The 23470-nt window shown below is 45.1% G+C and overlaps 1 protein-coding gene across 6 annotated transcripts in view; it reads right to left on the reverse strand.

Annotated features, from left to right (window-relative positions):
* Window positions 1–23470, reverse strand: part of ARID1B (AT-rich interaction domain 1B) — a gene marked incomplete at its 5' end in the record, with an annotated part of 439771 nt that overhangs the window by 67303 nt on the left and 348998 nt on the right. For all 6 annotated transcript variants that reach the window (XM_080805572.1, XM_080805571.1, XM_080805568.1 and 3 more), the window contains one exon: window positions 6219–6398. In XM_080805572.1, the coding sequence (XP_080661698.1) occupies window positions 6219–6398 (180 nt within the window). The remainder of the gene's footprint in view (window positions 1–6218; window positions 6399–23470) is intronic.

The raw sequence follows: 23470 nt of genomic DNA on the forward strand, positions 1-23470 counted from the left end.
GTCACGTGTCGCTGGAGCTCCTGTCCTCCCTGGGCTCCACAGTGGCCATGCTCTGGGCGCGCCTGTGTGGGGACAGCGCCGCCTGGAGGGAGAGCTCTGACCTGCTTCCCTTCCCCTGAGGGCTGAGGGACCCTCACCCTTTTGTGGCTTGTCATTCAGTAAGGCCATTTCTTGTCAAACATTTGAAAAATGGCCAAGCTATGAGCTCTAGCAAAAGGCACCTTGCGGAGATGTCAAGCAAAGCTGAAATGTCCACATCCTGTATTCCTACAGTCTGTCCAGCTTGTCGTGACCAAGGCCTTCCGTGGAGGAACAGCCCACGGGATGACGTCACGAGGATGTGCTTCTTCAGCGAGAGTGAACGGCGGCACTCTTGAACGCTGCTGGTTTGAATTAGCAAGGAAAAAGAGTTTTGCACTGGTCAAAATTAAAGCTGCTTTATGGTGTTTTTTCTTCCTTTTTTAAATTTTAAGTTGATTTGTGGTTTAAATTTTCTTTACTCCTTCCTAAATCCCTGGGTTTTGATGAAATTGTGATGGTTATTGGTCTGTTAAGAAAAATTCATGCTTAAATCTTACAATGTGGAAACTAAATTTGAGCATAAAAAGAAGACTGCATTAACAATCTTTTGCTGTAAAATGACCTACTTCAATTTCTGTCTTTTCCCCAGTATTAGTGAGATAGAGATTTGGAATATTTCCTTAACAACAAAACAATATAGAATATGGAACTGACACCTGCCTAGTACTGCTGACTTAACCATAAAATAAGGCTACAGTAACACAGTAATAGAAGGCTATAAATTTGTCATGTATATCACAATTGGTTTCAAGGGGAAATAAAATGAGTTAACTGAACAGGGAGTGAGCTGCCCAGAAAGCGGCCTTTGGAAAGTCAAAGAACAGGATGTGGTTAGTCTGCAGCACTGGCCAGGAAAACACGGATCCACAGGGCAGACACATCTCCCCTCCGTCGAAGAGAGGCTGAATTTAGCTTAATTTGATAATAAGACTGAGATTCGGGACTTATAACAGTAGAGACTGAAATTCTGGGTCACGGTGACACCAAGGATGTCATGGGCCTATAAGGTACCCTCAAGTGAGTAGGGGGCTGCCAATGAGTGACATTTATGTGTTGTTCCTCTTCAACTGAAACCGTTGTAACATTGTCTGATTCACTATTTCAGAACTGCACATTTCAACTAGGTATGATCTGGAGTTTTCCCGAAGGCACTGAGAAACACATTTTAGTGAAGGGAGAAGGAATATTTTTAGAAAACAAACAAACAAACCAACAAAAATCCTTTAAGCTCTGGTAAAAATACCTCTTATCAAGTAACTTAGAAATAAGTCTCAGGGTACCTGCATGGCTCAGTCGATTAAGTGTCCAACTCTTGGTCTCGGCTCAGGTCATGATCCCAGGGTCTTGGGATTGAGCCCTTGGTGGGCTCTGCACTCAGTGTTGCTAGAGATTCTCTCCCGCTCAATCTGCCCCTCCCCCTGCTTCCGTATGCACACACGGGTACATGCACGCTCTTTCTCTAAAATAAATAATTAACTCTTAAAAAATAAAAGAAATAAAAGTCTCTTCAGACTCACCTACTTAAAAGTTCCCTGCTTCCTAAGACACACACTATACAAACTAAGGCATAAACCCAGAGCTGCATCAGTATACAACCTGTGCAGCCGTACATGGCAGCCCAGACACTCTTGTGCAAGTGAGTGAGAACTGAGGGGACTTGAAGCTCAGAATTATTTAGTTGCCCAAGGTAATACTGCTTATTTATAGCAAAATTAAGGCTAGATGCCCATTTTCTGCAATTAGTGACAAATACGCAAAAAATATTTGTTGTCATTTTGATAGACACTTTTCTAGAGAACACAATACAAGGCGGTCTTTGTTCTTAAGAAATATAAAGGCTGGGGCCCCTGGGTGGCTCAGTGGGTTGGGTCTCTGCCTTCGGCTCAGGTCATGGTCTCGGGGTCCTGGGGATGAGCCCCCCGTTGGGCTCTCCGCTCAGCAGGGAGCCTGCTTCACCCTCTCTCTTCCTGCCTGCCTCTCTGCCTACTTTTGATCTCTGTGTGTCAAATAGATAAATACAATCTTTAAAAAAAAAAAAGAAATATAAAGGCTATAAAGGTGAAATTTGTTTCAGCTCTTTCCCCCAAATTCATTAATAATTAACATGTCAATTATATAACTCCTTTCTATTTATTAAAGCAAGTCTCAATCACCCTACTTGCAAACCCTTTATAGGGGTAGTTACTATATGTACTTGCTTGAAGGTAGAAAAGCACTATTTCATAAAATATACTGCAATTAACCATTTTCACACATTTAGATTGGATTCATTCCACTTGCATATTTAATAATTCAGAATTTACAGTATTAATATACATTTCTAAAAATTTCCTTAACTTCATAGAAACTTTTTTCTTCATCTCTAGTACCTCTGATGTATTTCTAAGCCTGTACTCCCAAAATGTTCCTTGTTCCTCGAAGGCAAGTAGTTTATCTTGTGTCTTCCCAGTGGCTCACTGAATGAATGAACCGGCCAGGAGGGGTTATGTCGGAAGCATGGGACTATGTGAGCGGTCTCCGAGGTCTCCTTTGGTTTGAACCCTGGCTCTCATACTTACTAGCTGTGGGACTGTGGGTCAATTACTTAACCTGCTCACCTGCTCATTTGCAAAATGGGGATAACGTCACAGCTTCCCATTAATTAAGAAAATGGGCAAGTCAGCCTGAATTTGAATCCGGGCATGACCACTGCGTGTCCTGGTGAAGCTGTCTGCCTACTGTATACTTCAGTTTCTTCATCTGCCAGGTGCCACAGTAACCGTACTTATCACAGAGCCTGTCGTGGGCATTAAATGACTTAGTCGGTGGAAAACACTCCAGGGGTGCCTGGGTGGCTCAGTCAGTTGAGCGTCTGACTCTTGATTTCAGCTCAGGTCATGATCTCAGGGTTGAGAGGTCAAGCCCCGTGTTGGGCTTCGTGTTCAGGGTAGTTGGCTTGGGATTCTCCCTCTGCTCCTCCCCCTGCTCTCTCTCTCTCTCTCAAATAAGTAAATAAATAAAATCTATAATAAAACAAAACGAAACGCCTCAAACAGAACCCAGGACACAGTAATAAATGTTGGCTGTTATTACTAAAAACAATTTTGGAGAAGCCATTCCTGACAGTAAAAAGGTTGAAAAAAAGACTGTAAGATATCTTCCTCTGAGACCTCTTAAAAACAAAATGAACCCAGAAGAAAGTCAACTAGCTCAGTACAGAAACGGAAGATGGGACTAATGGGCTCTGTGGGTCACACACAAGTGACTCTTTTCAGAGACCTTAACACATGTAACACAAAATTGTAAGCTGAATGTTTTACTACTAATTTGAGTAGTTAATTAAGAGGAGGAAGAAAAAAATACTTCATTTGTGTCATGTTTAAAAGGATCAACAAGAGAGAAATGCAAAAGTAAGGTCATTTGTTGAACTGAACAATGTTACAAGCATTCGTTCCCTGTGATTTAGTGTTTGCTGGAGGAGAAGACAAGGAGGAAAGGGGAACAATTCTGAGTTGAACACAGAGTACCAGGACGCTGATTTTAAGCACACAGTGCTGGAAGCCCGTCAAGGACCCCAGGAGGACTCGGCACGTCGCAGTGGCTGTGAGCAAGAGGGCACTGGGGAGGAGGAGAGACGGCAGATAGGACAGAAATGCAGGCACTCAAGTTCTCCAAGTGGAAAAGTGTTGAGTATGCAAATTATCCTTATTCTAAATGGTTTCGAGCATCAACCTAAACTCAGTGTTTCTGCCTTAAAAGAAATCCCTTCTTGAGTATATGACCAAAATTACGAGTGGATCCAGCCGGTTGCGTTTATATAAAAGGCTGTGGAGTTGGAAGCAAGATTGAGACTGCAGAACGTCTGAACTGGAAGCAAATTCCAAAGTAACATGATCGAATTTTCTCATTTTCTAGAGGAAAAGTAATTCCCAAAGAGTAAGTACTTTTCCAAGGACATACAGCAGTTTGGATGAGAACCCTCACAGGTTCAGTGCTCTTAAATTATGAATCCTAAGGTTCAATTATTCCGGAAAACTGAGGGTTTTATTTGGAGAAGAAATCCATTCTATAGAAATGGCCTTTCCTGCTATTAACTCCGAGAGCATAAGCGCTTTCTTAACTGTTCACAAAAGACTCATCAGATAGTCAAGGTTCTATCTTCCCTTATTCTGAGAACAGCAGAGGATGAGGTTGCGAGAGTGAATTATTTAAGAGAAGACAGACCAATTTTGAAGATTACACAAAGCCCTTGTGAGTTTTAGCGGTTAAGTCCCAGACCTTTAGCCACTCCCAATTCTGAGAACAACAGCCTCTGACCTTGTTTCCAGTTACATTCTGAGCTCCGGTCCCCATTTTCTGTGTATATCACAACGTACAAACTGCTTTTCTAACTTTCACTAAAGTTTTCTCCTTTTCACGAGGGTCAAAGGAACCCAGTTTTGAAGACACCCCCCGCCGGATGGGTCCCGTGGGCAGAGATGTGGTCTTACACCTGAGTGCCTCATTGACCTGCCTCAGTGCAGGGACAAATGTCTCCATGTCACAGCCTCCTGGTGCTGCCAGGAAACAGGCAGACTGCTACTGTCAGGTGGGTTTCCTGAAATTGGTATCATGGGAAGCCACTGATAACATGGTGGAAAGGGAATCAAGCAAAACACAAAGTTTACCTCCACTCCACATACGGACCAAGGGGGGAAGGGCCAAGCACTAAGTCTTGTTTTGGGGGTTCTAACAGAGTTGTTCCTAACAGAAAGAGTTGGGATGTAAGATAATGAAGCCAGTTGATGCAAGGAAACTGTTTGATGTGGGAATATGGAAGGTGCTGGAGATCTTTCAGAAAGAAATCTTTAAGAACAACACAGATACATCGATTACTCTGTTTTCAAACCGTGAAGTACTATAAATGGAAAGAAAGGCTTTCCTGAAGAACACCGGGTAAGAATCCAAGAAGGTGGCAAGGCCTTCTCAGAGGAGCATCTCGCCTTGTGAGGCACTGGCTCTGTGGCTGGAGACGCTCAACGGACCCTGACACTCGAGACCCTCGTCAGAGCTCAGTGGCTCACTACACACACACACAAAGGTCTTCGAAAGAGAAGAAGACTGTATTTAACAGGAGGAGACCTGACTTGGCTGTTGGTTTACTACAATTTCCTAGTGGGCATTCATCATCTTCACTTGGAATATTCCTGATATTTTTGAGGAAACTCTGGGAATCGTGCCAGATTATCTCATGCTCTCTAAATTATCCATTAATGTCTAATTTAAATAAACAAAACATAAAGAAGGTGTGAAAATCAAATGCCTTACTGCCAAAAGTGTCTTAGAAAAAAATGTTATCAGGTTAAAAACCTTGATAAGAGGAGCCTACATGTACATGACAAAACATACATCAACTTCCAGGAAGGCAGAATGTAAACATTGCATTTTGGGAATGGTTCCATTATTTTTCCACTCTTGCCTTAGCTTCCTTTTTTTTTTTTTTTCGTTATCTTAAAGATTTTATTTTTAAGTCATCTCTACACCTAACCTGGGGCTTGAACTCACAGCCCCAAGGTCAAGAGTCTCATGTTCCACGAGGCCAGCCAGGCGCCCCCTTAACTTCCTTTTTTGAAAGACCTGTCCATGTCAGGCTTTGCTCTGTCTTCGCAGACTAAGACTGGTACTGACTGAGAAAATGAGAGCTGCTCTTTCCTGGACACAGAACTCTGGAGACAGACCGGGAGCAGATGTCACGAGAGAGCACCCTCCGGAGTGCCGGGTGCACTGTTCCAGAGGCAGTTACGGAGACAGGGGATATGATCAGAATTCAACATAATGAAACCCAAGTGTTAAGTCAGAAACATTTCAAGGACAAGGTCTGTGTCTATTTCTCAACAAGCATTTTGAACTACACCACAGAAATGGACTGACTCCTCTCTACGTTAAACGGCAGTCCCCACGGTGTCTGATGCGTGAATGCTTAACGATTACTCGCTATAATTACTCTCCCTGTCACTGTGGGCAACAAGGGCGGCAGGCTTGGGTTAACTGCACAGATCTGGCGGGTAACAAATAATAGGACCTGGAAAGGTGTTTGTGATATGAAGATCTTGAAGGACTAACATACTCACAAACCTTCTACAACCTACTGTGATGCGGCTTTGAGAAGCGTCGTTTACCTTGTGGTCCATACTGGCTCATCTGTGGACCGTAAGTCCCACTTGAGTTACTCTGCTGAAAGCTACTGATTCCGGGATGCATCTGGCCTCCAGGAGAAGGATGAGGCGACATGGGTGGTCCTGTCTGTTGAGGTCCATACTGAGACATCTGGGGGTTTCTTTGTGTGCCTGCCATAAAACCTAGGTGGGAAATAAATGGAAATACGTAAGAGCAGGTGACAAAATGGACAGGGAATTGTGTGGAGGGTGGGTGGGGAGAAGACCGGTGCTGCGAGACTCCCATGAAGAAGCATCTAAAGGTGTCTCAACCCCAAGGTGGGGGGCCTGGGGGGTCCCCTGGGACTCCCCCAGTCCTAACTCTGAAAGCCCAGGGGAGTTCCTGGGAACCCAGTGGATCTTGGGCTTGAACTAGGGAAAGGAGAGAAGAGAGAGGAGGCAAGCAAGCTTAACCTCTCTTGGAGACGAGGCCCCTACAAAAAGCAACAGTTAACACCCAGGATGCCCTCACACCGCCAGCCTTCCACTCCTGCTGGGCCGGACACGTGGTTTGCCCCCTCAGAGCCTGATCTCTGGGATGCATGCCTCTGGCCACCTCTTTCCACCCCTCTTCTCAAGGTCGTGCCAGTACCCGGCTCTCCCCTGCTCAGAACTGTTCAGCCCCCTGATCCCCTGAGCAACGATCATTCACCTAGACTCCTAGAGTGCCTCAGACTTGTGAACCGTAGCTCATACCGCCCCTTACAGGGACACTGTGAACAAGGGGCGGGTTTGGAGCACACTCTGCTATTCCAAATCAGAACTCTGACTTCCTCCCGCAAACCTACCATCCCTGGGGTCCCCCGTCTCTACCAATGGCACCAGCACTCACCAGACGCTCCTGTCAAAAACCCCTGACTCCTGTGATTCCCTCCTCCCTCCCCTTGTTTCCCAGGTGTGTGCCCATCCTGTTGCCGGTGCTTCTGGAATGTCTCTCGGGCCGCTCCTCTGCTGACTCCACTCCTGCAGAAGCCTGGCCGGCCACCATCTTCCTTTCCCCCGCACCACACGTTCTACTCCGTTCTCTGCCTCAACCATCACCCACCCCCCACTTTGCTCCTTTCGCTTTGCTTTCACAAAGCTGCCAGAATCATCTTTCAGGAATAAAAAAGGAAATGAGAGCCTATCTTTCCTGCACGAAACTCCTCAAGGCTTCCCAGAGAGATTGGGAACCAGAGGCCAACCTCTGACCATGGCCCGTGGTCTCCTCCATGGTCAGGCGTTGCCGTCCTCACTCTACCCCATGTCCTGTGGCTCCTTGCAGGTCACACCAAAAAGCGTAACTCCCTCCTGCTCCCGCTTCCTGAGAATGCTTTTCCACCTGCTGATTTCTTCTCATCACCAAGTCCCCTTCCTGGGCTGCCTGCCCTGTGGTCACAGCACCCTGGCCCTTTCTCACTTGCATTCCTTCCCAGCACTTCTCATAACCTGCCATCCTTTTTCCGTATCTGGGACTCACTCAGCCTTCCTCCCCCCGCCAAAGCCTCAGCTCCGTGAGGGCCAGAATCATGCCTGTCCCTCCGCTGCATCCTAACGTGGCAGCAGGGTGCCTGGCGCACGGTAGGTCACTTTATTGAATGAATACTAACTTCCTCGTGCACTCCGCAGACTGCGAGCACAACAAAGTAGGTGCTTGCCAAGTTGCTGTCCAAATGGATAAAGAAAACACATCTTTAAATGACGCAGGACCCTCACGTCAAGGCACCCCCACGTCATCAGCAGTTTGGGCAAAGAGAAGTGAGTACGTAGAATGCACCCTGGAAGACTCATGTAGACAGCGTACCCCAAATCAAGACCTGTCTCTAAGAAAAAGCGAACACCATCAAACTAGCATACCAAGGGTGGGCAGTTTGAACGACAACTCCTAGGACCCAGGAGACTGGGCTGGTGAGTTCTCAAATGTCAGGTGGAGTTCAGTCGCTGCAGAAGGTTGCGGGAGTGGGGGGAGGCTTAATTATTCCAGAGAACCTAGAGCAGCAGTGGCCAAAGAGAGCCTACTGAGGCAGCCAGAGGGGAGATGATACTCAGATCTGAAGTCAGCTTCAACTCAGGGGGATAAAGGAGGTCGGACATTTATAAAGGCCATGGTTAACATTTCGGTTAGGGGAAAAAAGTGATCTTTCAACATTGCGTCTGTCTAAAGAGTTAGAGATAAAATATAAATAAGTAGAGTTGTTCCTTATTATCCTATTCCATTTATTTATAAAGATAAGTCTTAAGAAATTGGGCTCAATTGGCAGCTCCCAGATATAAATCATCATAGAAAATGTTTGCTTTTTCAAATCTGAAAACAAACAGAAATCAGAGCACTAAAATTACTATAAATGATTGCATCTTAAGATGTTTCATGAAATATTTATCTAAGCTTTACTATAAAATTCTCAAGAGTTTCATATAGAGTCCTGTTTAATAAAAAACGTGTTTAAATTCCATACAGATTGTGGGGGTTTGTCTTTCTTTCTTTTAAAGAGTGACAGCTGTCTTCTTCATTAAAGAAAGTAACACAGGTCAGTTTTTTGGGGCATTCAATTTCATTTCAACCATGAAAGTCTCCATGTCGAAGGATTCAGAACCTCTGATAATATAGTACATCCTTGGGTTTTTGCTGCCTCTGGGATACTTAATAGGCTTGAGGTTTGTACAAATGAGTTCTAAGAATTCTTACCTGGGCAAGTTATTTCTTTATTTCCTACTATTTACTCAGTCCTTAAAAATATATACGCCATGTTCCACTTGAATTATCTCACTTATCACTGGCACTTTGCAAAAAATCAAATGTGTGTAAAGATTCCAAAAGGTAGAATATTAAAGCAAATTCAAACGGAATATGTCACAGCATCAAACTCCACAACTCTGAGACAAGGTTCTGCGGGGTATGGAATTCACAGAAACTAAAATTATACAGCTATTTTTTCTGTGTATGGCTTCTGCAATGGCACCACTTACGAGAGCTCCCTGAAATCTTGTTTTGTGTTTTGGTGAGGCTCATCTCTTCCCATGTATTCCCCAAGACAATGAAAGGAGAAGGCGACGTCACTCGCCTGACTCCCTTCTGAGCTAAAGTCACCTACTGGTGGTCTACTGGGAACACGAGGCCCCGACGACGGTCTCGTCTGCGTCACCTGCTCAGCAGCTGCGTGGGGAGACAGATACGTGAAGAAACACATCACGGTGTGTACGGATCGGCCCAGCTGTGTGACCTCAGGCAAATCATAATTCATCTGAGCCTCGGTTTCCACATCTTAAAATGAAGATGAGGCTGTGCTAAGATCGACTGGAATAACATGCGGAAAGGTTTGGTGGTCTGAAATGTGACATAGGAAAGGGACTGGATGCCACTTTCCTGCTGTATGAAGTGCCATCAACCTCTTTCAACTCCTGTATAGCTCATCTACTCAGATGTACTCTCTTGCTAGACTGAGCAAGCTAGTTTTGATACATTTGTTTTTTATTTAAATACCTGGAATCCATGTTACTCTAGTTCTTGGGTAACTGTCTATACATTCGAAATATGATACAAAAGTTCAGGAACACATACACATGGGTGTCTCCATTTACCTGCCGGGGGGAGACGTTCCAAGACCCCCTAGTGGATGCCTGAAGCTGCGGAGAGTACAGAACACTACCTGTCCCAGGCTTTTTCCTATGTAAACACACCTCTGATCAAATTTAACTCGTAAACTGGACACAGTAAGAGATTAACAGCAATAACTAATATAGAATAGAATAATTACTACAAAATGCTGTAATAAAATCTATATGAATGCCACCTCTCTCTCTCTCTCGAGACATCCTCTACCATACTCACCCTTCTTCTTTCTGGGATAATGTGAAATGAGAAAATGCCTGCATTAGGAGACGAGGGTGGGAGGGGTATGACGCAGGGGTTGCGACGTAGCATTAGGCTACTGATGACCGTCTGATCGTACATCAGGAGGATCATCTACTTCTGAAATATGGATGACTACGGAGACTGGGAAAGTAAAACCACAGAGGGGAGCCGTGGTGGGGATAGGGGAGGCTACTGTACCCCTCTCTCTTACCATGGAGTTCCCCGTTCCAAGGGCAATGGTTTGTAATATATCTTTTTGGAGATGTTCTATAATTTGTATTTGATTCTGTGTTTCTCTTATCATGAGTACAGGGGAACATTTTGCTTAGTAGCTGTTTTTTGTTTCTTTTCTAGAACCATTTATATCATTTGCCCACTTTCCTGTTAGTCACTCTATGTCCTACTATTTCGTCTTACAGATACGGCCCCTACTATGCCACAGTGACAGGGCCCGCAGAAGCTCTGGTATCTGCCATCCGGGGGATGTGGTCCTTCACTGAGATCAACGGTGGCACGGACCAGACGCTGTTTTAGCAGGAAATCGGTATGATCCGACTTGCATTTCTGAAGGCTAATTCTGTTAGAACCTGAAGCATGAAGAAAGGACTTGCAGGAGACCAGTGAGGAGGCAGGCAGAGTGATCTGTAATATATAATCGCAGTTCAATGCCAGCTGTAATCCTACCGGAAAAGGCTTCCATGACAGACAGAACTGTAATCTCAAAAGGTTATTGAATATTCCCATAGTCTAAACAAACTGATGAAAAATTTGAAGACAAAAGTTGGCAAAAAAGCAAGAATTTCTACTTTGCGTTCTAAAGATAGAAACTCCGCATGTCTATTATTTGCAACCTCATCTGTAAAACAGGGACAACTGCATCTACTTCACAGAGATGCTGTGGGGATTAAATGAGATACTACAGTGGGTGCCCGGAAGAGCAGGCTTCCAATAATTATTAGCTGGTACTATTATTACATGTTCACGAAAGAAAAGTAAGAGAGGCGGCTCGTGTGGCGGCAAGAGCACCGAGCCAGGCCGTTGGTCCTGGGCTCCCGTGTCTGCTGGGCACAATACAGCAGTTAACCGAACCTTCCTGGCTTCAGTTCCACCGCCTGTTCAATGGGGAGGATGAGGAGGAAGCAGAGTACTTGAAGGGACACTTCTAGCTCTAGTTCTCGCTTCTGCCTTCAGCACTTCTTCTCCTAGGAAAAATCCAGTCAAGTCTGTGACTTCCATGTATATTTATTTATTTGGGATATTTCTTGTTTTGTTTTGATTTTAACCTTTGTTTTTGAATGAAAGAAATGTTAAAATGTTTCCAAAACCCAAATTTCAACCAAGAATTTTCTACCTATTTATGGTGACATATTTATTTGATTGTATTTTGCTTCTTCTAGAAAGTTATTATAAAACGACAGCTTGCGACATAGTTTGTGAATAGAAAAACTGACAGCTGAGAGAATAAAGCTGCTTTTTAAAAAAGGTGTGAAGTTTCGCTGGTTATGAGCCATCTGAATTTAGAAAACCAAACTTTCTAGTAAGGGAAATTTAGAAAGTATAAAATTCATTTCCTATATATTATGAAAGTATATTTTATGACTGGATATATTAGGGAATTGTATGCCCCAAGTAAGTATCTAACATGGGGAAATATAGACTTCGGCAAAAATACTAAATGATGGGGTGCCTGGGTGGCTCAGCTGGTTGAGCGGCTGCCTTCGGCTTGGGTCATGATCCTGGGGTCCTGGGATCGAGCCCCGCTTCGGAATCCCTGCTCAGTGGAGAGCTTGCTTCTCCCTCTCCCTATGCCTGCCACTCTGCCTACCTGAGCCATCTCTTTGTCAAATGAATAAATAAAATCTTTTAAAAAAATACTAAATGGGATAATTATTACCTTTATTATACAAAGCACTTGTTGAAAAATCATAGAAACTGCCTATGAAGATATCACTGATAAATTTCATCCATACTATAAATCCACAGAAGGTTTATATAAATGAATTTACTGTTTCTGAGTCCTTCATTACAGTCATACACATGTGCCCTACGACGTTCCAAATGGAAAGAGGTGTACTCAGAGCTGCCCTTTAGGAAAAGAGGGGGCGGGGAAGGAGAGGCAGAGAGAGGGAGGGAAAGCTATACTTGCAGAGAAAAGGTAATGCAGCCTAACAGGAAACTCGTGCATCCGTTTGGAATCAGGAGATGTGGGTCAGAAGTTGCCTCTGCGACCCACCCTGGGGACCCACGGGCTCTCTTGTGTGTAACAGTACTTCCTTTCTCCCTTACAAGATCGTTCTCAGAGTCAAATACGGAAGGCATATGCAGAAATGCTTCTCTAAGCTGAAAGCCAGCTCGAACCGTGCTGAGCTCCGCGATCGCGCGGGGAACTCGACCACAGCAGCCTCACGCACATCTGCCGGCGAGCTCCAGGGCACTCTGACACTCATGGAAAGTGGCGAGGATGAGAGAGCACTGAGAAGAAGTACAACGTATGATCCTTGTCTTGGAAGGCCTTAAAATTGGGTTGAGGAGCAAACAGAACCTTCCAGCAGGGAGCGATGACCAAGGGAGCTTGCGAAGCCACTGAAGCTGGGGGCGGGCAGCGTGTGAGGCGAGGGGGTACCCGTGAGGAGGGGACAGGCTCTGCCCCCTCGCGTGGGGCTCACGTGCTGCCGGGAGACAGACACGTGACTGGGTACATGATCAGGAGAAAACAGAAGTTTGGGTGCCGTGAGGGTGGGAGGGGGGACCCAATTCAGACTGGGGGCCACCTGAGGCCCGACCAGCAAAGCAGATGGCACAGTGTACGTTCTCAGAAGCTACAGTTTCACATTCGGCTGAATCCTAGGGGCACCGGGGCACCTCCACCTGGCCAGCTCTTTCCCTGGTTAAACATTTTACCCCTTTCTCGAAGTCCTCCCCTGCGCAGTTCCTAAGTGCAGCGAGCGGCCAGCACATGGGCAGGGCTGCACCTGCTCCCACGAGGGCCTGCCCCTTTGCCACCAGTACCCGTGTCCGCGCCCCGTCCTCCTGCGCTTCCCTCTCAGCAGAGGGACACCGTTCACTCGTGCGCAAGGCCCGCGCCCTCACTCACGCCCTGAATCCCGTCCTGCCTCCTCTCTCCAGGGATCTGTCGATTGTGTTTGTTCCAGAACTAGTCCCTGACTCTTGAGTGCTTAACAGAATGAAGCCCAAACTCATCAGGCCAGCACACGAGTCTTTCTAAATCTGGCCTGACCTATTTCTCCAGCTCCATCATGGTGTCCCTCTAGGTTCTGATCCGTCAGACCCTTTTCTCTCCCCGTGGACTCCAGGTGGCTTGAGACCGGCAGGTCTTGGCATGTTCCTTCGCTTAGTAAGTATTTACTGACGACCTCTCATGTGCCAGACAACGTGCCGCCGTCAGTGACAGCTGACATTCACTGAACATGTACTACGTGCTAATACTTTGTTCTCTATGAGCTCATTTAAACTTCAAAACAAATGAAGACGCTGAGGCTCACGAAGTATTAAGACACTGTTAACCACAACCCGTAGTGAAGGACCAGATCCAATGTATTTGTGAGCCTACCTTATTACACTCGGCTTCACACACGTGCTGTGCTGCCTCACAAAACAATTTCCACCCTTATTATGTGAAATGCACTCTATTAAAAAATTTTTTTTTTCAATTAAAAACTCACTAATGGGAGGCATGGCTTGAAAACAAAGTGCTAGGCCGTGTCCTCTGGTGAGTGTGTGGTTTTCCCAGTGTGCCCGGCAGGCCAGGTGCCTCCGTGCAGCCCGCGGACACCAGTCCCTCCCGGCCCGCGCTCCTGCTCTCTACCACGGCCCTCCTCTGCCTTCCAGAAAAGCGGACACTTTCGTATGCTCAGGGGGCACCAGGTGTGTGAGCTGAGACGGAGCGGTCACCACACTGCCACCATTTTGGGGCGATGTGCCTGTTTCTGCCCCAAACCGTGAGCGCTGCAGCTCACAAACACATTCTCTCCGCATCTGCCTCCTCGCCCCACGCGAGAGCCTGGGCTCAGAGCTGGAACCAGATACTCATTTTTAATGACTGAGACAACATCTTCATCCGGAGCCCGGTTTACTTTCACTTTACAAAAAAGACCTTCGTCAATGTGGTGGCCTGGTTCTTCAGTTCACAGTACACTTGAGGAACCGTTTCCAGGGAAAGGAAGACGGCTTTCCAAGGAAGGCACGGCTGACAGCTGAGACCCCCACCAGCAGAAAGCACGCTGATTCTCCCTCCTAAGTGTCTGCCAAATGCCTCCACTTGGTCCATCTCCACTGTCACTGCCAAGTCAACCTGTGGCTTCACCACTCACAGTCAGGGGACTTCAGGCCAGTTAGTTGACATTTGAGCCCCCTTCCTTTCCTGCAACATGTGCGTGACAAGCGAGTCTACATTCGGAGATGAAAGGAGGAAATGTTATGGGCACCACGCAGCTCAGGGCCTGCACACAGAGCAGAGGCTCCGTAAGTGAGAGCTGTTACCGTTCATATTATTTTTAAGACAACCCACCATTTATTTCCTGTCTGCATGACTCCCAAGTTTCCAAACTAGCTTCCCTGTGCCAGGCTCCCCTACAAACCATCCGTCACAGTGAAGCCAGAAAGTGCTGCAAGTCCCTGGACCGTGGTGAATTCGCCGAGGTGACAAATGCCATGCCCTGTAAGCCTCCTGGCAAACAGCCTGACGCCCTTCCCCAGGTAGCGCACGCTCGGTGTCATCCTGCTGGGCCTGCCTACTCTACACCTCCTCCGCCAGAGCCAGTTACGGCTGATGGCCAGCTTGCCTCACCCGGTTGACTATCCAGAAAGCATTGCCCTTTTCCAGAGAGCTAGTTCCAGATACAATTGGCCTGCCATGTTATTTGGCTCCGAAAAGCTAGGCTTGTCAGTTTCAGGCCACTCGACCAACAGCTACAATACCGATTAGCTCTGAGTGGCATAGGACTCTGTATACATCCTTCCTGATCTGGCAGATTCCCCAGAGTTTGCCCACTGAAATGAGAGAGAGAGAGAGACAGAGAGAGAGAAGTATCAAGATTCCTGTCAAGGGCCTGAATTGACTCTCGGGGTAAAGAGCAAGGATCTTGACCTTTGTTGACCACTGGATTACAAGCACCACTGACCAAAGACTAGCGTGATGAACATTTATGTGATGGATGAATCAGCCCACTGGTGTGTGTGTGTGCACATGCGGGGAGGTGGTTAAAGAAGATTGTCTTTCTGCTTAGAAGGAAGACTACCCAAGACCTTGAGCCACAGGAAGGAGAGCTTGCTCCTGGCTGGGGCCTTGTCATGGAGCTCTGGAGCTCGTGAGAGAAAAGCCTGATCCTAGCCAGGCTTGTTTCCACCACCTACTAAGATGCTAATAACTTGCCCTAATGTTTATTCCAAAGGCACACTCTGTTAATTTAGATACTTAATTACTATTTGATAATTTTTTGAATGCGATAAGCTATGTACCCCATCAATAGCTAAAGATAGGAATGGCGGGAGGGTTGACAGAATCTTACCTGGGATCACTCAGTGTGCACGTTAAGGACTGTTTCCTTTAGCGTCATTCTTCTACAGATATTTTTGTTAGTATCAATGGAAAATTCCAAGACAATCTATTCTTATTTCATGGCAGTGCAAGTGATGTTACGTCTAGGAAAAATGCTACTGATGTCTAAAATAAAGACCCAGTATTAGAGACTAAGCCAGCAAGACATTTTTCCTTTCTCAATTAAAAAAAAAAAACAAAAACCCTCATTGTCATCTTAGAAAATTGATCTAATTAAGAATTAGCATTTCTAAAATCTTTTTTATTATTATTAGATTAAGTGAGTTTTTAGGACCTTTCGAGTATCTCCTTCAGCATTGTAGTATTTGTGGTTTATTAAGTGGGTATTTTTCCTGGTTTTAAAAAAGTTACAGAATTCTCTTATTTGGAAAAAAGAAAAAACCTGTTTTATAGGGAAGCTTCAGTGTTACTATCTAAACTTAGCATATTAAAAAAATTAAAAGAAACTGATTTCCACAACCATTATAAACAAACCACATTTTCCATATAAGAGATGAAATGAACACAGACTATTTTTTATTATGTAGGAAGGAGGAAAAACTCTTCATTGGACAAGACAGAGATATCTTTAGAAGGGCTTCAAAAATTCTCAAAAATAGAATGAAATTATATTTAGGATAAAAAGTAAAGCGGCCAGAAGGCGTATTTGGGGGAGATGAGATAGGGGGAAATAGAGTGGAAAGCTCCCCGAATCCAAGCAGGCAATGGCAGTTTGTCAGAACTCCAGAACAGTCACTGAGGGGTTCCAGGGTCATCTAATGGAAATGCATCCCTAAGTCGAGGGGTATATAAAACCGATTTAGAAACAAAGTCATAGTTAAGCAAAAGTGGGAAATTTCAGGCTATTAAATTGGGAGGCATTTTGACATGGGTCTAAACCTCCCACTGACATTCCTGTCCTCTTCAGGCAGCATGACAAATTCTTCAACAGTAATAAGAGACTTTAAATCCTGCTGGAAAACACAGAGTCAAACACAAAGCCCAAATCACAGTTCATCCTCCCCATGAAAGAAAAAACAGCAAAGGAAGAGTGAGAGTGCCCAGGCTAATGCAGGGGAGAGCAAGAGAGCACAGGACCAATTACACAAAAATGTGATTTCTTTATCCTCTTCAGCCGGCAGTGAGCTCCGGCCCCATGAGGACACCAGCAAAACACCCAAGGTTCTACGAGCCACTGGAAAGCAAAACACATTTTTCCTCTGGCACATGGACAATTTGTTTTCACGTTGGCATCTGTTAAAAATTCACAGAACTGCCCTGTTTCTTCAAGCCAGTTCAATAAAAGATGTCTCCCCACGTGTGTGAAATAATGGTCACACGCTGTACCACCTTAGTAGAGAATTTCCCGACTGTAACGACAGAGCGATTTCTCATCCCAAATAGGTGTCACCTTCCCACTTGGAGAGAAAAATAGATTTTAAAGAATATTCTTGTTATATTTTAATATCTCCAGTGTTTATTTGCCTGCCTGCTTCTCTTCACAACATGAACTGCTTTGAGGAAGACAGAAACTAATGACCCGTTCAAGGCTGTAACCCAGGCCCCCCAGCGCTCTCCCAGCTGTGCGATCAGGTTAACTGGCAGAATTCGTCCCTCTTCCTTCTTGGCCACTGCAGCGTCCTATAGCACAGCATCTAAGTTCTCCCCATCCACCCCCACAGAACCCTCTCGGCTACTGACATCATCTATCAACGGGCAAAGGAGAGTCCAGGGAAGGATCAAACTGATTACCCAGATGGTAGATTGGGGCAATATATCCGGCCTTTCCTTACACAATCTTTTGAGAGTTAGCTGCAAAAGTCCACTTTGGTGCAGAGAGGAAAGACAATTTTATGTGTGTTGCTAGGTGCTGGAAGAAGCAAAGAAACAGCTTTTTAAGGCTTTCACAACCCAGGTTCCCCCCCGAATCACCCGTGCCCGATGCTTATGTTTATTATTAGTATTTGCACAGGGCTTTGCAATTGATATTCTTTATTTTTTATTTTTCTCCTTTTTTTTCCCCCTTAGGGAGGGAGGGAGGGACGAGGTAGAGGGAGAGAGAGGATCTTACATGGGCTCCACGCTGAGCATGAAGCCCGACCTCACAACCCTGAGATTATGACTTGAGCCAAAATCAAGTCAGTTGCTCAACCGAATGAGCCACCCAGGCGCCCCCGGGCTTCCCAGTTTATAACCTTCAGATACAAGGTTGCATTTGATACATGCAACAAATCCAAAGGACACTGATCCTCACCTTACATATGGAGGAAGCAGAGGTTTAATTAATTGTCTAAGGTCACAAAACTAATTAGTGGTAAAGCCTGCACCTACACCCAGGTTTTTGGGTTCCAAACTTCCTGAGGATTAAAATGAGAAAAAGCATATACTACACAAGCACTGCAGGTAGGAGACTGAACAAGGCCATGGGTCCTTACCATCACAGATCTCTGGTGAGGGAGGGTTCCGCTGATAATCCCGGTCAAGGGTCCTGAGCACAGCCAGGCTCACGGGAGGGTGCCTGGCTGTGGGGTGCCACTGCGACAGGTAATGCTTTGTTCATTTGTTCATGTAGCAAATATGGACTAAAAATCCTACCAGGTGCCAGGCTATGGAGGCCTAAAGGATCAGTAAAGATGGGGGTGGGGGGGCATGCCAGGGTGGGGTTGGCGTCAAGGTGTGAGTGGCAAAAATAACAGAGAAGAGTTTATGTAAAGATCCCAAAAGAGGTTTGGTTGGCTGGAGATGAGAGGCAGTGGGGTGATGAGAGGGAGGCTGGCATGGGGTAAGAAAGAGCCTCGTAACCAAGCACCTCAGTGCAGCCTTCCTCCAAGGCAAAGGGATGGGGTGGGGGGGTTCCTGGGCTACAGGGAATCCCATAATCTAACCAGCTGCCTAGAAAGACCATTCTGGACTCAGCAGGTAAAGGGGACTGGAAGGGAACACAGCTGAGACAGGAAGAAGAGCTGGGAGGTTGCTGAAGGTACCAACCGAGCCTGGAGTGGGGCAGTGACCTAGGAAGAGGGGAGGCATGGCACACATTGCAGGGGTAGAGTTCACAGAACATGATGACTAGCGGGGAGCAAATGGGAGAGAAAAAGGCGTCAACGATGCCTGCTAACTTTCTGGCTTGGGAAACTAGGCAGATAATGGTCCTTCCCGGAGGTACAGACCCATAAGGCACAGGAGAAAACACGTTATTATTATAAAGAACTGCATGTAATACACAATGTGGAGTTTACCCAAGATCCAGATGTCCTCAAATACTTTCAGTGAAGAAGAATGAGCCAACTTACAAATGGGGGTTAACTATTAAAAGCAAGCATTAACTGGCAATTCAAAAAAATTATTGCATATAGCAAAATGACAAAACTATGCATCTTTGAAATATTCTAAAATTTTAGACCGATGATTCCTCAGGGAATGTGATCGACTACTTTTGTAGGTGATATTTGTTTTCCCAGCTTTTTGGTGAGCAGATCTCTGGATCGCAGACTTAAGAGGAATGGAACGATAACCTTGATACAAGCCTTATGCTGTTCTTTCCTTCACTAGGCTAGCTTTGGCTGGGTCCACAATCCAGCCCAGAGGCAGAGCTCTGAGGGCGAGGAAATTACAAACCGCTTCCTAGATACTCTCTCTTGTATATGACCTCATATTTGACTTTATTTTCGTCTGTCACAGATTATTTAAAAAGGGGTCCTCAATTAAGAGCAGAGGCTGAATTAATTGCATCTGGGGGTGGGGGAAGATGATCACTAATGCTTTAATACGTTGATCTACTAGACTTATAGAGCAGTATGTATAGAAAGTGAAACATTTTCTCTTTTTGATAACAGCCTTGCACTGAAAGGCAACACCATTTTATTTTTGTTGTGGTCACGAATGGTAAGAACACCTTTATATACAAGGTAGTTAGAAAGGTCAAGTAAGAGAATACTTTCTGATAACCAACATACCCCATGAAAACATTTCGGAATGCGCAAAATTTACTGTCCTACTAAAACTGAGAATCCAGGGGCGCCTGGGTGGCTCAGCGGGTTAAAGCCTCTGCCTTCGGCTCAGGTCATGGTCCCAGGGTCCTGGGATCGGGCCCCGCATCGGGCTCTCTGCTCAGCGGGGAGCCTGCTTCCTCCTATTGCTCTGCCTGCCTCTCTTCCTACTTGTGATCTCTCTGTCAAATAAATAAATAAAATCTTAAAAAAAAAAAAAAAACTGAGAATCCAACAGAGAGAGGAACCAAATGGTTTCTGTGGTTTGAGAAACAAACAAACAAAAATCTTCAATCCTGCTTCCAACTCCTTAACAATCATCTTGGTGGTTTCCATTTTTGAGCTAACTTGTTCATCTGTTCTTGAAAATTAAGAAGTTAGGTCAATTAAGATATTCAAAATCATTTAAAATATTTCAAAACTAATTGTGATGTAAATATTGCCATGAAACCAGCTAGCAGCATTAAAAACTTTTCAAAATTTTTACTTATTTCCATTTAAATATTCCCAAGATATAAAGAGCCTACTTAGGGTAAGGTAGTGGTGGGGGGGGGGGCGGGTGGGGAATGGCTTCTGGGCAGCTCATTTAAGCCAGGCTCCAGGTGGGAGGACTCCAGCTCAGCCTGATGTCAGGTCTGTACAGTTACAGAACTACATCTGGGAAGGATGGGGAGCAGAATTGGTAGCTTTCATCTGGTGCAGGGTCAAAATGCCCACCATGTCTTAAGAAAGACAGCCTACATCAAGCAAATGACCTATCATGGTAAAACTGAGACAATATTTATTAATATGGAAAGATCTCTTAATTTAAGGACACAACATATTTTGTTCTTTGGTTGTTCTGTGCTCTGAAACCACCTGAAACTTCTGAACTGGTGTGAATGCTGCACTATCTTGTGTTGTCCAGCTCAATCTTTGCTGAACATCTATTATACACGAGGCTCTGCTGTAGACACGGGGATAGAGTCTAAAGATTCAGTTCTGGCCCTCAAGAGCTCAGTCTAATTTATAGTAAGAGACTCAATTTATTTTAAGGGATCTCTTTTCTTGCCCTTGGCATTAAAAAGTAAGAAAGATTTGCCCTAAGCAAACAGAATGTGCTAGAAATCTGATGAGGAATACTATTTGGACTTGAGACAGAAGGTAATGTAGGCCACTAAGGAGTGAGGGTAAAATTATACCAAGATAGTTAACATTTGGGATTAATAAAAGAAGAAAAAAACAGGAGAATAATGAAGACATATTCTATTCAAATTACACAAAATAGGTATGTTTGAGGGGCACCTGGGTGGCTCAGTGGGTTAAGCCTCTGCCTTCGGCTCAGGTCATGATCTCAGGGTCCTGGGATCGAGTCCCGCATGAGGCTCTCTGCTCAGGGGGGAGCCTGCTTCCCCCTTTCTCTCTGCCTCCCTCTCTGCCTACTTGTGATCTCTCTCTCTCTGTCAAATAAATAAATAAGATCTAAAAAAAAAAAAAAAAGAATTAGTTCCTTGTTAAAAAAAAATAGGTATGTTTGAAACCTCATACTTGTGATGTACACAAATTCCGATTCACCTTTTCAGGATGGGCACACAAGAACAACATCTAATTGTCCAATCCCACCTCCGTGCCACACACTTTTCCTGGTTAACAGCGCTATTTATATTCATAAACATGGAGGTACTGATAGAATATGACTGTGAAGATCAGATTCCAAAGACGGCAATTTTGGGACTCTTTAAATACGCAGAGGGGTCAGGGACGGAGTTTGGCTGGATTTTGTTTTCTCCTCGTCTGCTGTCCTTGTGAACTAGAGAGTAAACCCAGCACTCGTCTAGCTTGTCTGATCTGCCGTCACCGGTACCAGTGAAAGCCGATTCTCCGTCAGGTGGAGCAAGCCCATGCGCTTTGACGACGACTGTTTCAACCGTAAAGAGAGAGAAGAAAGGTTGTCACGTAGGTGGACAAGGATGCGGGCGTGCGAGGGTTGGGGGGGCAGGGGGAGGGTGCTATTCAGTAATTCTGGAAGATTTCACCCAGGATACCGTCAGTATAGATCTGACGGTCACAGAATGGTGCCAAAGAGCCGGCTCCAGTGACAGAATACATCTCCCGGCACATCACAGTCCTGCAGAAGCATCAACTCTGCTCGCAATCCGTGTCCAAAAGGGAAAGTTCGGAGTGGTTCTGCTTTCGGCATATCTCAAGGACTAATTAAATCCTCCCCGCTACCGTCTAATTATTCAAATGCTATGGGATTACACTAAGGAAGTCCCTGCTGGCGTGCCAGATGAAAAGGGTTAAATCACCTACGTTAATTCTGAGAATCTGAGATCTAGCTCAGACCTTCAGAAAACCACCAGCGTTACCATGAATATTTAACTAGACACCACTGTGAAAATTAAAAGGGAATTCAATTAAAAGGTTTTCAAAAAATTAATTCTGACCTCTCTACATCTGTCCAAATAAATAAGCCTTCTTGAAACGTTTTCACCTAATTGCTAATCCAATAACTAGAAGGGCATTTGCTAGTTTCATTAAGCTTAACATTTTACGGGGGTTAAAAATGCAATCATTTTAATGTTAATAATAATTATACTTATTTATCTACTCAGATGACTGAGTAGATATTCCCTCCAAGCCCTCTTGGAAAATAGGGCAACACCATACGAAGCCATTTCCTACTGTTCTTTCTTCAAATTTTAAGATCTACAAGTTGAAGATCATACAAGAAGGTAAAACTAACCTAAACTCATTAGCTACGATTTTCTCGTAACATTTATTTTATTATTTCAGCGTTATCTGGGCGCTTCCTCCAATGTCTCAGGTGGCGGGATTTACACTGCTTGATTTTTTGGTGAAGGGCTTGAGCAGCAATTCTGCATTTTGTTATGTGAGGACTACGCAGACAAGATTTAAGATAAAACCCGCTGGCGAATGTGTTACAGAAGACTAAACTGAAGTCTTGACCTTTCTTCTTTTAAACTTTATCAATAATGAAGCAGGTAAGACCAAAGAACTTGAAATCCATTTCTTTACTGAGTTTCCAGGAGGTTCTAACATGTGAAGGCAAACAGGAGCGCGCTGAGCCGGGTGCTGTACGGGGAGCAGACCAGAGTGCACAGACAGCACCACAGGACAGTAAAGAGACCAGTAAATACCTAGAATGTTTCCCTTCTTTTTGTACCTGGGGACTATAGCCCATATCCGTATTTCCTTGCACGTACACCCTTCATGAAAATATAGAACTACAGAAATTCAGACATGTTGGCCTACATACGGTGTGGGGAAATGGATCTGTGACTGATGACCTTAGACAAACTTGACCCCAGAACCACCAGATGGGAGGGCACTGCAGGGCTGCTGGGGATCCAGGCAGCACACTGACTCCACACCCGACTCGGCAACCAGCTCTGGGAAGAGGACATGGCCTTGCAGATACCAGTGTGGTTCAGATCCTAGGACAGTTTGAGGTTTGCAAAATTCTCAACAGAATATAGTTTATTAATACATCTTCTTCTGAACAGGAATCCAAGGACCAAGTAGCAAGAACGATGGGCAGGGCATGAGCTCAGCTTCCTGAGCCTGGAGGGAGCCAGGCTTATGGAGAGAGTTATTAGCACTGCTGTCCTTCCTGAGGACTCTGGGAAACACCCAGAACACCACACTGCCAAACAGAAGCAGGCTGCATCTGTCTCCAGGCAAGAGCGTTTCTAGATTCTTCGCTATTAAAGAAAATCTATCCCCTGTAGATACATGAAAGATGATGTGCGTAACTGGAATTTTACTCTCTTACCTTAATCTTACTTCTTAAAACAAAGTAAGTGTAAAGGAATTGATCGACTTCGTTATTTTAGTA

The sequence above is a fragment of the Martes martes genome (genome assembly GCF_963455335.1).
Source record: "Martes martes genome assembly, chromosome: 6".
Classification (NCBI taxonomy): Eukaryota; Metazoa; Chordata; class Mammalia; order Carnivora; family Mustelidae; genus Martes; species Martes martes.